At 42.6% G+C, this 15,979-nt stretch overlaps 1 protein-coding gene across 2 annotated transcripts; it reads left to right on the forward strand.

Annotated features, from left to right (window-relative positions):
- The first annotated feature begins 2,111 nt into the window (after positions 1-2,111).
- LOC106610332 (hydroperoxide isomerase ALOXE3) lies at positions 2,112-15,143 on the forward strand. 2 transcript variants are annotated; one of them, XM_014209628.2, is made up of 8 exons: positions 2,112-2,276; positions 3,819-4,022; positions 4,266-4,352; positions 11,625-11,794; positions 13,325-13,446; positions 13,661-13,761; positions 13,895-14,065; positions 14,209-15,143. In XM_014209628.2, exons 1-8 carry the CDS (start codon positions 2,127-2,129, stop codon positions 14,386-14,388), a joined length of 1,185 nt encoding a protein of 394 aa, XP_014065103.1. In that variant the 5' UTR covers positions 2,112-2,126; the 3' UTR covers positions 14,389-15,143. The 2 variants fall into 2 exon arrangements, with proteins under 2 accessions (XP_014065103.1, XP_045578833.1); XM_045722877.1 differs by lacking the exons at positions 2,112-2,276; positions 3,819-4,022; positions 4,266-4,352 and adding an exon at positions 6,771-7,225.
- Positions 15,144-15,979: the final 836 nt, after the last annotated feature.

The following is a 15,979-nucleotide window of genomic DNA, read 5'->3' on the forward strand; positions in this document are numbered from 1 at the left end:
CCTGTGAACAAGGAAGCGAAGGTAACCTGCCTAAATGATTACCGCCCCGTAGCACGTCGGTAGCCATGAAGTGCTTTGAATGGCTGGTCATGGCTCACATCAACAGCATCCTCCCGGATACCCTAGACCCACTCCAATTCGCATACCGCCCCAAAAGATCCACAGATGACGCAATCTCAATCCACATTGCCCTTTCCCACCTGGACAAAAGGAACACCTATGTGAGAATGCTGTTCATTGACTACAGCTCAGCGTTCAACACCATAGTGCCTACGAAGCTCATCACTAAGCTAAGGACTCTGGGACTAAACACCTCCCTCTGCAACTGGATCCTGGACTTCCTGACGGGCCGCCTCCAGGTGGTAAGGGTAGGTAACAACACGTCTGCCACGCTGATCCTCGACACTAGGGCCCCTCAGGGGTGTGTACTTAGTCCCCTCCTGTACTCCCTGTTCACCCGTAACTGCGTGGCCAAACACGACTCCAACACCATCATTAAGATTGCTGACGACACAACAGAGGTAGGCCTGATCACCGACAATGATGAGACAGCCTATAGGGTGGAGGTCAGAGAACTGGCAGTGTGGTGCCAGGACAACAACCTCTCCCTCAATGTGAGCAAGACAAAGGAGCTGATCGTGGACTACAGGAAAAGGCGAGCCGAACAGGCCCCCATTAACATCAACTGGGCTGTAGTGGAGCGGGTCGAGAGTTTCAAGTTCCTTGGTGTCCACATCACCAACAAACTATCATGGTCCAAACACACCAAGACAGTTGTGAAGATATCACGACAAAACCCTTTTCCCCTCAGGAGACTGAAAAGATTTGGCATGAGTCCCCAGATCCTCAAAAGGTTCTACAGCTGCACAATCGAGAGCATCCTGACCGGTTGCATCACCACCTGGTATGTTAACTGTTCGGCCTCTGACCGTAAAGCGCTACAGAGGGTAGTGCGTACCTCCCAGTACATCACTGCGGCCAAGCTTCCTGCCATCCAAGACCTATATAATAGGCGATGTCAGAGGAAAGCCCATAAAATTGGCACAAACTCCAGTCACCCAAGTCATAGACTGTTTTCTCTGCTAACGCACGGCAAGCGGTACCAGAGCGCCAAGTCTAGGACCAAAAGGCTCCTTAACAGCTTCTACCCCAAGCCATAAGACTGCTGAACAATTAATCAAATGGCCACTGGACAATTTACATTGACCCCCCCCTCCCCATTTTGTTTTGTACACTGTTGCTACTCACTGTTTATTATCTATGCATAGTCACTTCACCCCTACCTACATATACAAATTGCCTTAACTAACCTGTACCCCCGCACACTGACTCGGCACCGGTAACCCCTGTATATAGCATCGTTATTGTTATGTTATTGTGTTACTTTAGTTTATTTGGTAAATATTTACTTAACTCTTCTTGAACTGCACTGTTTGTTAAGGGTTTCACGGTAAGGTCTACACTTGTTGTATTCGGCGCATGTGACAAACAAAGTTTGATTTGATATGTATATGGTATGTTTATTTCTTATATAAATATAATACATTAATATATGCCATATAGCAGACACGTTAGCCAAAGCAACTTAAAGTGTGTGCATACATTTTTCATATTTGTGGCCCCAGCAGTAATCAAACCCACTATCATTGTAGCCATGGTCTACCAACTGGCCACACAGGACTATAGGAACACATTTAACCCAAAGAGCAGACATTTTCATCAAATCGTGATTGACACATATTCAATATATGTGGCCCGTGCATGAATCAACCACCCAAGGGGGAGGATGAAGAGTAAGGGAACCAACACAGACACCTGGGGGACACTCTGGTGTTGTTAAAACCATTCTCTAACCAACTGCACCATCCGACAAAATCTTTTGCCTGTTGAAGTTAATTTCCTTCTCTGTCCCGGCAGATTGGTGGAGTTGAATCTAGCAGGACTGTCCACCAACAAGGAGCAATGGAAGAGCCTAGATGAACTCAGTCACGTCTTCAATAGCCACAAGACTGATGTTTATGGTAAGGTCTGGTCAGTAGTGTCTGTCTTGAATAAGTCATGGATTCAAATGGTTTACTGGAACCATTAGCATCTCATTATTTGATTATTTTGTTATCCATTAGAATATGTCGAATCGCAACATCTTCCTGGTTGACTACAAGCACCTGCATGGAGTGACTGCAAATGTGATCAATGGGAAACAGCACTTCTTGGCTGCTCCTCTCTGCTTGCTCTACATGACTCCAGAAGATAAGCTCATGCCCATCGCAATCCAGGTACATCTCACATGAAGCAAATTTAGAGTTCCGAACTCTACATTGAAGAAGCTTAACAGAACATTTTCCACTGGGGATGCTCTTGAACCAAAAGGGGTCCCCTAAATGGACAGAAATATTACCCAGAAATTACATAACAGCATATACTGTTAGCCTAAAACTAAAGAGTTAAGAATTTGATTAATGTTATATGATATGACCTTATGTACCATACAGACAACACTCAAAACAAAGTTTTCAGTAAACAGTTAAACTTATGTCCAGTACCTGTCAAAGGTTTGGACACCTACTCATTCAAGGGTATTTTCTATAGTTGTACTATTTTCTATATTGTAGAATGATAGCGAAGACATCAAAACTATGAAATTACACATATGGAATCATGTAGTAACCAAAAAAGTGTTCAACAAATCAAAATACTATATATTTTAGATTCTTCAAAGTAGCCACCCTGATGACAGCTTTGCACACTCTTGGCAACCTCTCAACCAGCTTCATGAGGAATGCTTTTCCAACCGTCTTGAAGGAGTTCCCACATATGCTGAGCGCTTGTTTGCTGCTTTCCCTTCACTCAAAGGGCCAACTCATCCCAAACCATCTCAATTGGTTGAGGTTGGGTGATTGTGGAGGCCAGGTCATCTGATGCAGCACTCCATCACTCTCCTTCTTGATCAAATAGCCCACAGAACATTCGTTCATCTACTCTGCGTCTCACAAAGACACGGCGGTTGGAACCAAAAATCAAAAATGTACTCTTCAGACAAAGGACAGATTTCCTTTGTCTGAGGAGACAATGGCTACTTTAAAGAATCTGAAATATATTTTGATTTGTTTAACACTTTTTTGGTTACTACATTGTTGTGGAAATTCTTTCACAGGGACACTCAAAATTAATATTAAATGAATCATTGTTTGTCAGCGCGCTGGAGAGGTTCCAACCAACTCAATGCACCATAGAACACATGTCAACCAGGAGCTCTGCCTGTGCAGACCCAGCAGTTGTCTTACGTATATACGGCAATACACAGACAAGTTATATTTGCATGATTTAGCATAATTAATTCATCATGACCATTTTGTTTAATTCATGTGACAGACCAATACTGGTTCATAACATGTGACGGACCAATACCTCATGAGGCTTCTTTCTCTCTAAGCTGAAACAGATATCTTTTGTTTGTTCTCAAAACACTGTCTGGGCAAATTGCAGCTGCTGAGAGGATTTGTACAGTCAGCTAATTGCATGAACACAGAAATTGGTTTATAGAATAGCACATGAATAGAACACAGAAATTAGTTATAAGAAAAGCACAAAAATTACAATTCCCTTTATAACATAATTCCATATGTGTTATTTTATAGTTTCGATGTCTTCACTACTATTCTACAATGTAGAAAATAGTAAAATAAAGAAAAACCCTTGAATGAGTAGGTGTGTCCAAACGTTTGACTGGTACTGTCTTTAAATTAATTATAGTAATAATATACACATTCTCAATTAATGAAACAAGCTATGATTGTGTTTTGTGTTTCCTTTCACAGCTGAAGCAGGAGCCTGGAGAAGACAACCCCATCTTCCTTCCTACTGACTCTGAGTATGACTGGCTCCTGGCCAAGATCTTTGTGAGGAGTGCTGACTTCGCTGAACACGAGCTGAACTTTCACCTGCTGAGGACTCACTTGCTGGCTGAGGTGTTTGCCGTGTCGACACTGCGCAATCTACCAATGGTGCATCCCGTCTACAAGGTACATACCTACTGCTGTGCATGTTTTCAACTGTTATTAAACAATATCTGTGTGAGTTATTTTCCAATCAACTGAATATGTTTAACATGATAATTCAAGAGAAACTTGAAGAATTTGAAAAAATTCTATAGAAAATGCATGTATTTTTTTATAATTGAAAGTTGCAGTAGGTTTTAGTACACTACAGTACATAGCTTCTTTAGGTGTGAATTTCATGTACGATCGTTCCATCTTTCTCCATAGCTCCTGATCTCTCACTTCCGCTACACTCTGCAGATCAACACTCTGGCTAGACAGGCCCTCATATCAGAGAATGGGGTGATCACAGAGGTACTGCCTTTTCCATTCTTATAGTGTTATGTTCTATAATACGCTAATACTTATGGAATGTCTGAATGCTAGTGGAAACTGATTGTATCAGTTAGCACAGGGGTCTCCTACAGGTCGATCGCAAGATACCAGTAGCTCGCAGACCACATGAGTAGCTCGCCAAACAATTAATTAAAAAATCTCACAAGTATTAGACACCATCTAATCAATGCAACATTATCTCACCCCTGGTTCGCCACCATTGGCTTAAAAGGCGAAACCTAAAACAATATCTGCCAATTAATTTCCAGCAATATTGCTCCCGTCTGTTTGTGTGACGCGTGCGTTTGTCTATCACTGTGTCCGTGTATAGCCAGTTGTGATAACCGTATTGTGGGTTGACAGAAATACTTTCCCATAAACCTTCTTAATTAAATGTTACATGCAAAGTAGGCTTACCTGGTAGAATTATAGGACCACTTTAGCTATCCCACAAAATATGTACAAATTATTTCATAAAATATTGAATTTGGCCTTTACTGTTGCCCATAGAAACGCTGATAAATCATAATGAATACGATTTTTAACTGTCTGTCCTATATCTAGGATATTTAAGAAAGCTCTGAAAATATACAGTACCAGTCAAAAACCATCAAGTGCTTATAATGTTTTAGGGAAGACCCAGATGCAGACAGTGTCGAAGTAACAAAAGTTTATTACTAGAACAGGGGCAGGCAAAACGACAGGTCAATGGCAGGCAGAGGTCAGTAATCCAGGGTGGTCTGACAAGGTACAGAACGGCAGCTCAACCGTCCCGCGGTGGGGACACCGAGCCTGTAGAGGTTTAAAAACTGTTAGGATGAAACAACACTAGGTAAATCTAAAATAAGGCCTTCTGAAGACTATACGATTATACGATCTCAACATTGGGGTACATCTCACATTTGACGAATCAGTCAAGCCAAATCGTAATGAGCTGGTTATCGTTATGAGATGTACACCTAGCAACACATACCTCAGTAGAGTGATTCTATCATCGGGCTGAACTCTTTCAGGTTTGCATTGTTTTGACACATTTATGTGAACCTCTCAGCCATAAACATGCAATTAATAGCCTGTAATGTTTTTGCTTCAACCACGGAGCAGCCCTGGAATCGGTCATTCACATGTTCTGTAATCGATAACCCCGTTTGATGTTTTTAAAACACTGATCACCGTTAGAAAACACTGAATTGGCTGACGCATAAAAAAATCCTGACAGGCCTAAAGGAAATAGCAAAATGTTCAGGAAAGCATCCTAATATTGACAAAACAAAATATGCTAGACAAGGGTGGATAATTTTGTCGGTGAAATAGATTATGCCACAATTGCTGTGGAAAGGCTTTTATGCTCAAATATTGATATAATAACTATCATGGTGAAGTAAACATGCAATGATATGTTTTGTTGTCCTCCCACCACAGCGTGGAAAAGCATGAAGAGTTTATTAGACAACAGATTAAATAAATTATGATGAATTACGCATTTTGGTTAAGTGCACGGTGATGAGTTAGATGCGAATTTAAGGGTATTATTTGGGTATTATGTGTATGCTGATGACATGATGATCAGTGCACGGCTGCCAATACTTATTTTCAAGTAAAAATGATCTTGCTTTTATCCATATCTCATCATGTATCCTACCCTCCCCACTTTATCAGCAAACTGTTATCTAGACTAGAGAGCATGCGCCAAGACGAGGTTTGCTATTTATCTCAACAGTTTTGGTGGCAAAACCATAGAGTTGAAAATGTGATGGAAACACATTGAACTTCTGTTTTTTACTCAGTACATGAAAACAATTTATTTTATGTGCACTAGGTCATCAATCCCAGTTTCGATGGAAATCAAGCCAGTTTGATAGAAACACTCCTATTAGTTAAAATGCACTTATTTTGTAGGTGAATATTTGAACATTCGCTTGAAAATCTTTCGACAAGTGGATGGAAACCTAGCTATAGACAAAGTTGCGTTTTGGCTTGGCAGGAATCAATCATTCAGCATGAGATAAAAATGCTGTTAGATTCCACCGGAGCAGACCGCCAAAATATGTCATGCAAAGCCTAATTACACTTGTGTGTTATTTGTTAAAATATGAAATGATGCCCGGCCGTTTATAAGAGAGTGGTGCTAATGATTAACAAAAATTTGTGAGAAAGGACCAGACTTGAACGTAACACTTAACTAGCTGCCTTGAATGCAGCTCCCTACCAATTCAACAAGCACCAGCAGCTAACCATTGCCAATCAGCCTCAACTAATGTTGGCTACACTAGCTGCCTTGAACGTAACTCCTCAAACAAGCTCCAGCTGCTACTAACTGCTATTCAGCCTCAACACCTGTTCTCACTCTCCTTAATCACCACTACCACCTTACTTAAATCTGACCTAACAGTCATTCATCCTCTCTGTTTTGCGTCACATGCAAGACACTGAATGTGATAAGCCTCGTTTTATCGTAGTTCTAATTAATTAAGTTAGCGTCCTTACTTTGTTTACTATGGAGTTTGAGCTCACTGCCTCGGATTCCGATGTGTTTTCAGACCAATTTCTAGACTCTCCATTATCAAGGACACACCATCTTTAACCAGATGGCTGCCGTCCATTGTTTCAGTGTCCTATCACTGTTTCAGGCCTTAAAAATAACTGCAATGCCATGGCTGGCCTCTAGGCCATTCTCCCCACCGCCCTGCACGCTGGAGTTCAACATTCCCCCCCGCCTTCCATCTCTCTCTGTGTGTGCTCTGGCCAACCAGTTTCTCTCTATGGCCACCCCGGCTCATTCTCCACCCAACGCCTTGATCTTCAATCAACCTGCAGTCTCTTCCCCTCTCTGCCAGAAGATACTACAAGGTGTAGGTATTAATCGTGCCTCTCTCCTCACTTCTTCTCCCGCACAGGCCATACCCAGCATTATCAACCGTGACCTCTTCCAAGTGCCCCTGCGCTCCACTGACCCTCACCACTCCAGGATCTCTGTCCCAGAGTTTTGATTGGCTTTATCCCATTACAGAGACGTCATCTGCTCAGCCCATCCTTCTCACCGCCTAGAGTTGGATGACTACCCATCAATCATCACAAATCTGGCTGTCCATTTCGGTGGTGCAACCTTTTACGACTTCCATTGCCGGTTCTCGGAAGCCGTTGCTTCCAGGCTCCTTCAGTGGAACATCATGACATACTGGGGCGCCCTTGACGTGGCGCTCTACTGTTGCATATTTGCTGGCAAAGTATCCTTCGCCTACCACCTCTGTGGTTGCCCATCCCACCCTGGCACCATGCTCTCTTTCTGCTCAGCGGCCCCTGAAGTGTTAAATGCCCTGCCTCTGCTCGCTGTTCCGCCATACCCTCTTCCTCCTGCTAGACGATATTATGCGTTTGCCGTGTCCTGTGGGAGGAAGGACCACTGTGGTCATCCTGTGCTCTTCTCCGGTCGCATAATCTGCCAAAATTTCAATAACTACGGTTGCAGCACATCGTCATGCAAGCTCGTACACATTCTGTAGTGGGACTCTAAAATCCTGCCCTTAATCCCACTCCTTCTACTGATAAATGACTGTTAGCCAACCTCACCAGCTCCATCAACTTCACCGCCATGGCTGGGGACTTGGACTTTCACCCTGACCCATCCTTTGTCCAATATTTATTTGCTTGATGGCCTGAAATATTTTTCTGGTCTCCTCACTTCTGCTCCAACCTCTGTTCTGCTCTTGACGAGCCAGTCTCCTCCCTCTTGGTCACGGAGGTGAAGCAGGGGTTTATGATTGGCCCCTTTTCCTTCCCGCTATTCTCCACCTACCGCATCAGTCCCCTCGGAATTGCCACCCAAAACTATTCAGGCAAGAAGCGTATCATCGATCTTTCCGATGCTGTCCCTTACGGGGATTTCTGCAGTGGTTGTTGGTTTGCTGCAGCATGGCCTGCCAAACTTGCTTCCTTTCCTGCAGCCCCCTCTGCCCCTCTCGAGTTGTACCTAATTGTCGTAGCTGCTTCTCTCTGGAGGAACGAATGGTCGAAGGGCCATACTCATCCATTCTGACAACCTTCCATGGTTCATTAACAAGGGCCGTTCTGACTACCTCCCTATCATGAGTTTCTTAAGACGTCTAACCTGGCCATCCGTCACCCATTAGTTCCTTCTCAGAGCTGCACATGTACCCGGTCAATGTAACTCCTTCGCTGATTCTCTGTCCCGTCTCCAATTTCAGAGATGCAGGTGCTTGGCCCCGTATGGAGAACCCCTACCAACCCTAATCCCTCCTTAAACCATGACGACTTTTCCGTGAACCTTCTCCTAATCTCCCAGCCACTCCATCCTATCTGCCGTTGCACCAAGGACACTGTCCTCTTACTGGACAGCCTGGAGATGTTTCCATACCATCTATTACCTGCCTTTGTCACCCCTCTCCATGCAGAGAGCCTCCATCTGGACATACCAGCCTCCATCTGGACATCAGATGTAACTATCCTCAACAAAGACTTCACCATCAAACACAGCAAAACCGATCAGTTTGGCAGAACCACAGTAGTCTACCTGTTCTGGCTGCCGTCTACCATCGAACCACCCTTCTGCTTCCTGCAGCTCAATCTCAAAATGCCTCTCCATCCGATCCACTATTCATCATAGATTCTGGTTCCATTCCCATCTGAGACTAATACTATACCTGTCCGGCTATCCTGCTGACCCATTCTCCGGACAATCCTTCCGCATTGGAGCCTTTTCCATGGCATCTACATTGAGAGAAAAAAGTATTTGATCCCCTGCTGATTTTGTACGTTTGCCCACTGACAAAGAAATGATCAGTCTATAATTTTAATGGTAGGTTTATTTGAACAGTGAGACAGAATAACAACAAAAAAATCCAGTAAAACGCATGTCAAAAATGTTATAAAATGATTTGCATTTTAATGAGGGAAATAACTATTTGACCCCTCTGCAAAACATGACTTAGTACTTGGTGGTAAAACCCTTGTTGGCAATCAGAGGTCAGACATTTCTTGTAGTTGGCCACCAGGTTTGCAAACATCTCAGGAGGGATTTTGTCCCACTTCTCTTTACAGATCTTCTCCAAGTCATTAAGGTTTTGAGGCTGACGTTTGGCAACTCGAACGTTCAGCTCCCTCCACAGATTTTCTATGGGATTAAGGTCTGGAGACTGGCTAGGCCACTCCAGGACCTTAATGTGCTTCTTCTTGAGCCACTCCTTTGTTGCCTTGGCCGTGTGTTTTGGGTCATTGTCATGCTGGAATACCCATCCACGACCCATTTTCAATGCCCTGGCTGAGGGAAGGAGGTTCTCACCCAAGATTTGACAGTACATGGCCCGGTCCATCGTCCCATTGATGCGGTGAAGTTGTCCTGTCCCCTTAGCAGAAAAACACCCCCAAAGCATAATGTTTCCACCTCCATGTTTGACGGTGGGGATGGTGTTCTTGGTCATAGGCAGCATTCCTCTTCCTCCAAACACGGCGAGTTGAGTTGATGCCAAAGAGCTCCATTTTGGTCTCATCTGACCACAAAACTTTCACCCAGTTGTCCTCTGAATCATTCAGATGTTCATTGGCAAACTTCAGAAGGGCATGTATATGTGCTTTCTTGAGCAGGGGGACCTTGCGGGCGCTGCAGGATTTCAGTCCTTCACGGCGTAGTGTGTTAACAATTCTTTTCTTGGTGACTATGGTCCCAGCTGCCTTGAGATCATTGACAAGATCCTCCCATGTAGGTCTGGGCTGATTCTTCACTGTTCTCATGATCATTGCAACTCCACGAGGAGAGATCTTGCATGGAGCCCCAGGCATAGGGAGATTGACAGTTCTTTTGTGTTTCTTCCATTTGCGAATAATCACACCAACTGTTGTCACCTTCTCACCAAGTTTCTTGGCGATGGTCTTGTAGCCCATTCCAGCCTTGTGCAGGTCTACAATCTTGTCCCTGACATACTTGGAGAGCTCTTTGGTCTTGGCCATGGTGGAGAGTTTGGAATCTGATTGATTGATTCTGTGGACAGGTGTCTTTTATACAGGTAACAAGCTGAGATTAGGAGCACTCCCTTTAACAGTGTGCTCCTAATCTCAGCTCCTTACCTGTATAAAAGACACCTGGGAGCCAGAAATCGTTCTGATTGAGAGGGGATCAAATACTTATTTCCCTCATTAAAATGCAAATCAATTTATAACATTTCTGACATGTGCTTTTCTGTATTTTTTTTGTTATTCTGTCTCTCACTGTTCAAATAAACCTACCATTAAAATTATAGACTGATCATTTCTTTGTCAGTGGGCAAACGTACAAAATCAGCAGGGGATCAAATACTTTTTTCCCCCCTCACTGTAAGACAACACCGTACAACTCCTTGGTCGCTGGTCCTCTCAAGCCTATCATTCCTACATCTCTTCTGACATCAACATCAGGACAGCCCACAACATTCTCGTCTCTCAGAACCTGCATTAACTCTGGCACAGTCCTCCAGTCTATGCCTCATTTCACGCACACCATCTACCTCACGCACCATATCGTACCCAACCAGCCAAAAGAGGAATGGCTCCCCAGCTGTGCCTGGTTCTTCATGGTTTCCTTACTTGAAGGGAATTACCACGGTTGCTCCTTGGGTCGGTTGGCTCACTCATGGGCATCTTGTACTACCTCCGCTATATCGCCAACCATGCAGCACCTACAGTCCAGAACAGCTCACTTCCCCTCCAGGGTCCGACTCACATGGAGTTCTCTTATTAGGCTTCTGTGGTGAAGTCAATTCCTATCTACCATGGCCTGACTGATGTCTACCTGAGACTCCAAGCCAAACCTACAGTCAACCTCTCCGGGTACTTCATCTGCAGCCTTTAGCTTCCCCCGGTCCATTCTCATTTCCCTCCTTAATCCTCATTAATTTCTAATCCTCAAATATTCTAAACCCATTTTCATGTCTGGTCCTTAAACTTGTGAAATGGAAGTTTTACTGTAATTATTAGTATCTTAATGGCTGACACTAGATTAGTACTACTCACACTGTAGATAATGCTGAATTTTTCGAACATGTCAAAAAATTACCGGGATGCTATAGAGTGCTCGGGAGCCCGTAAAAATCTAAATTCCAGGAAAGTGGGCTGCGATGTAATGTTTGCCTCTGAGTTTACTTTATCTGCGATTTTAGAAATGCTCATCGCGAGTCCCCAGGCACACTAGAGTTTTTGCTCTGTCTGCCCTAAACTAGACCTTCAAAACAAGGTTAACTACTCCTTTAACCCATCTTGAAGAATGCCAGTGTAGGAGGTCCAGGGATGATGGAGTTCCTGAAGAAAGCGGTGGCCTCATTGACCTACAGCTCCCTCTGTATGCCGGAGGACATCACAGCACGCGGTCTGGAGTCAATCCCCAACTTCTTCTTCAGGGAAGATGGACTCAGGCTGTGGGACATCGTCCACAGGTAATGTTTGTACAGGCCTATAGATTTTCATGGTGCAAAAAATTTCATGCAACTGAATTGGTCAGTTTACCAAACTGTAATCTGCCACCCCCCAATCCTCAATTGGCAACCCATCCATAGTTGACACAATCATTACAATAATTCACTATGGTAATTAAATTATAATTCTTCTTCCGGTGTTCTCTGCATTGCTCATTGCATAAAGAGTAAAAAATAAAATAAAGAAAAAAAGGTAAAAATCAATACATAGTAAATTACATCCCTAGAGCAGTAAAATAATATACATGCATACCATATACATATAAATAAATACAGGAAAAAAAAACTGAAGTCACTTGAACCTAGTCTGGCACAAAGAAGATTCATATGGGAGACAAGCCTACAGTATACACAATCTATATACACACGCCATTAACCACATAGCAGCTAAATATTTTTACAATTTAATTATAGGTAGCCCTTTCTTCTAGTCCAAGCTTTATTTAAATATTACGCAAATGGAAATACACAATGGACAATTTCTCCTCATCACTCAGCCACATAATACCAGGGTATATCTGGTGTGCTTTCTGGAATAAGAGCAAGTGTATATCATGGTAGAAAGCGTAATAGAGGATAAGATAAGTTTTATTCTCTATTTCTTCGAGGTCACAATAGTTACATAGTCTTTCCTCTTCCATTTCACCACAATACCGACTTGTTTAAATACGCAGAGGCAATATCCCTGATCTTACCAGTGCACATAGCGATCTCTTGCTTTTAGGTAGGTTATACATAATATCTCTCACAAACAAATTCACCTTTAATCAAACAAGGTTCTCAATTTGGGTTTATAATTAATCTTCTCCACCCATTTATTTTCATATTGCATCAACAGTTGTTTTTTAATAATCTATGTCTCCCTTAATTTGGTTTTCGTATAGATGTTCAGTCAGACTCTTGAAAAAGGTTGGACATTTCAGTTGCCCAGGCTCCCCCTATGGATAGAGCCCATTGAAAAACGTTACTAGCTATTCTGACAGTTGGCATATCCATCAGTCTATTCCAAAAGCTCACCATACACACCTTCCATCTCACCTCACAGGGTTTCCAGCCCACGTCCCCAGTTATTGCAAGTATAGGTGCAAACTTGTGAACACCTAAAAAGTAACGTACTGCTCTGTTATGGACATGTTTGTTTTTAAAATACCTCTTAGCACCCCACACTCCTGCTGAATAGTCCAGAACAGGACACACACATATCTGATACAGTTTGGAATACGTAGCATAACCAATATCTTTGAGTTTTTGTTGTTCCTATAACTCCAAGAGCTCTACTTGCTGAGTTGGCTAGGGCTGATGTTCCGTATAGAAAGGTAATATGTTCATCAATAAAAAGACCCAAATATTTATAATTGCTAGTAAACTCAAGAATGTCTTCACCAAAAGAGAACTGAAAAACACTTCTTAGTACCTGGTTTTCTAAAATGCATCTGTGCTCTTTTGCCATGTTGTCATTGTGTTTTGGCTAATGCCTGATATTTTGTATAGGTTTGTTCAGGATATGATTGGTCACTACTACACCTGTGACTCAGACGTCCAGAAGGACTGTGAACTGCAGAACTGGATCAAGGATATCTTCTTCCATGGGTTCCTGGCAGAAACCAGCACAGGTTACACTTTTCTCATTTAAAGACACAATCTGCGTCACAAATGTCAAAAGTAGTGCACTATATAGGGAAAAGGGTGCAATTTGACAGACTACACTTCCAGTATTTCTGATAATAAACGTGTCCATTCCCTTATGCTTCTCATTCCCAAACTATATTCTGGATCATTTGTTAATTCGGTGTCTGATCATTGTGGCATACTGTCTCCACTGTGCAGGAATCCCTCAGTCTTTCAGTTTGGTGACAGAGCTGGTCAAGTTTCTCACCATGGTGATCTTCACAGTGACTGTCAAACATGCTGCAGTCAACAATGGACAGGTATTGAACATTTAAACATCAAAAACCTGTGTGCTGTATTCTCCGCTGTTATTCAAAATGTGATTTTAGTTTGTTTCTGTTGAATTATATTGGAAAAGCAGTGGTTTGTTCTATTTTGCCATTGTCATTCCAGTTTGATTTTGGCGGCTGGATGCCCAACTTCGCCATCGCTCTGCAACAGCCACCTCCCACCACTAAGGGGCAGTGTACTGAGAGCACCATGCTGAAGACCTTCCCTGACATCAATACCACCGTCCATGGCATGGCAGCGGTGTACCTTCTGAGCTCGCAGTCCACTGACTTTGTGAGTATACGAGAAACTGTATTTAAAAATGTATATATGACATTAAAGCATTTCATGACAATCTCAAATAATTTCCTCAGTAGTCATAATTAATATCAGTGGTTCATGAATTTCAAATTTCATCAACTCTCTTGCCTCCTTAGGTTGCTCTTGGAAATGGCTATCAGGATCACTTCAGTGAGAAGACCCCTCTGAAACTGATTCACGAATTTAAAAATGTGCTGAAGGAATACAACTTTGAAATCCAAGGCAGGAATGTCTCTTTGCCCCTGTCATATACCTACCTGAATCCCAACAATGTGGAGAACAGTGTGGCCCTGTAAAATGAGTCGGGGGTCGTATTTATTAGGCACCAAATGGAAAAAAAACTTGCTGATACAGGGAGAGACTAACTTGTTTTCTGTTGAAACATGTTTTGAAACATTTATCTTATGGTGTGCCCTAATCATTACAACCCAGGCAGTTTACTCTATTGCGGTTCAGTCCACTTTTCCTTTTTAATAGCCACATGCAGCCAAGATAAGAAGTTAAATGTTTCTACTTCTGTGTTGTTTTGTATGCCACTAGCTGATCCCTTTTTATCAAAGTATTTAGTTGGGTTCTTCACCCTTGTATAACTGAATGTTTGTGCCTCGGGTCCCTTCCTGTTATTGGTAAAACCTAATCTTACATGCAAAACAGGAAGCTACTGTAGCTGCTCCCCATGGCCTTCCATTTTCCAGCTAAACCAGCAGGAGGTCTGGTATATGGTTCCCATAGAGACAGGTGACCTTAAGGAGAACTTCTTTCAGCTACCTGCCTCCCTCTAAAAGGGGAGTGTTGAGAGTAAACTACCAAATGGACAACACCTACAGACCTCACTTCCCATAGGGCCTTGCTGCTGAGAGAGAACTGCATGTGACGTTCCTGATTTATTAGCAGTGTAGCTTGAACCCACTCAATTGTGTGAGAGCCAAAAGGAAACTCCTGTCCATACAGCCAAGATAAAGTTATAATCTCTAACTCTGATTTGTAACTCTATTTGCTGGCTGATCAACAGCTTTTTGATTTCATGCAATAAAGTCTTAGTTAATTTTCATCCTTGTCAGTGTTCATTGTCCATGTTGCCCAAGGCGTTTTGTTAAACTGGTTGACCTTTACACACCGGTGCCTTATACTGCGTAGCACACAAGGATATAAAAGGTGAAGATGGTGAAACGTGTATATCTCCACCAGACTATAGTGGTTAATACCTTTCAGTAGTCAGTCATTATTCTTCATGTTACACTATGATTCAGCTTTTGAAATAACTTGTAATGTGATTGATTATACTCCCATGAACAGGGTCATGGCTTTGGATATTGAATAGGGGACCATTTTTCAACGAACCTTTACTAGGTGATACCTAATTCTCAACTTGGAAGGCACTAGTGTCTTCTACACTTCCATGGTCAAGACAGATGGGTGTTCACCCCACAGACGGTCCACCCTAAAGTGCTGCATGTCATGAGCCTGACTCAGAAATCAAGAGTCGCTTTGAATGACACCCACCTGTCTCGATCAATGACAGGAGATTAGACCTCGAAAAGATGGCGGCAAATACACTGAACAAAAATGTTAATGCAACATGTAAAATGATGATCCTATGTTTCAGAAAATGAAATAAAAGATCCCAGAAATGTTCCATTTGAACTAAAAACTTTCTCTCAAATTTCATGAACAAATGTTTATATCCCTGTTAGTGATCATTTCTCCTTTACCAAGATAATCAATCCACCTGACAGGTGTGGCATATTAAGAAGCCTATTAAACTCCATGATTATTACACAGGTGCACCTTGTGCTGGGGATAATAAATGACCACTCTAAAATGTGCAGTTTTGTCACACAACACAATGCCACAGATGTCTCAAGTTTTGAGGGAGCATGCAATCGG

This window comes from Salmo salar, chromosome ssa08 (genome assembly GCF_905237065.1).
Source record: "Salmo salar chromosome ssa08, Ssal_v3.1, whole genome shotgun sequence".
Lineage (NCBI taxonomy): Eukaryota > Metazoa > Chordata > Actinopteri > Salmoniformes > Salmonidae > Salmo > Salmo salar.

Bases quoted from the DNA above. Each gene is read 5' to 3' on its own strand.
- LOC106610332 (XM_014209628.2), top strand. From the start codon at position 2,127: ATGTCGAATCGCAACATCTTCCTGGTTGACTACAAGCACCTGCATGGA. The intron at 2,277-3,818 runs GTACATCTCACA...TTCCTTTCACAG, and splicing joins TCATGCCCATCGCAATCCAG to CTGAAGCAGGAGCCTGGAGA. The intron at 14,066-14,208 runs GTGAGTATACGA...TTGCCTCCTTAG, and splicing joins GCTCGCAGTCCACTGACTTT to GTTGCTCTTGGAAATGGCTA.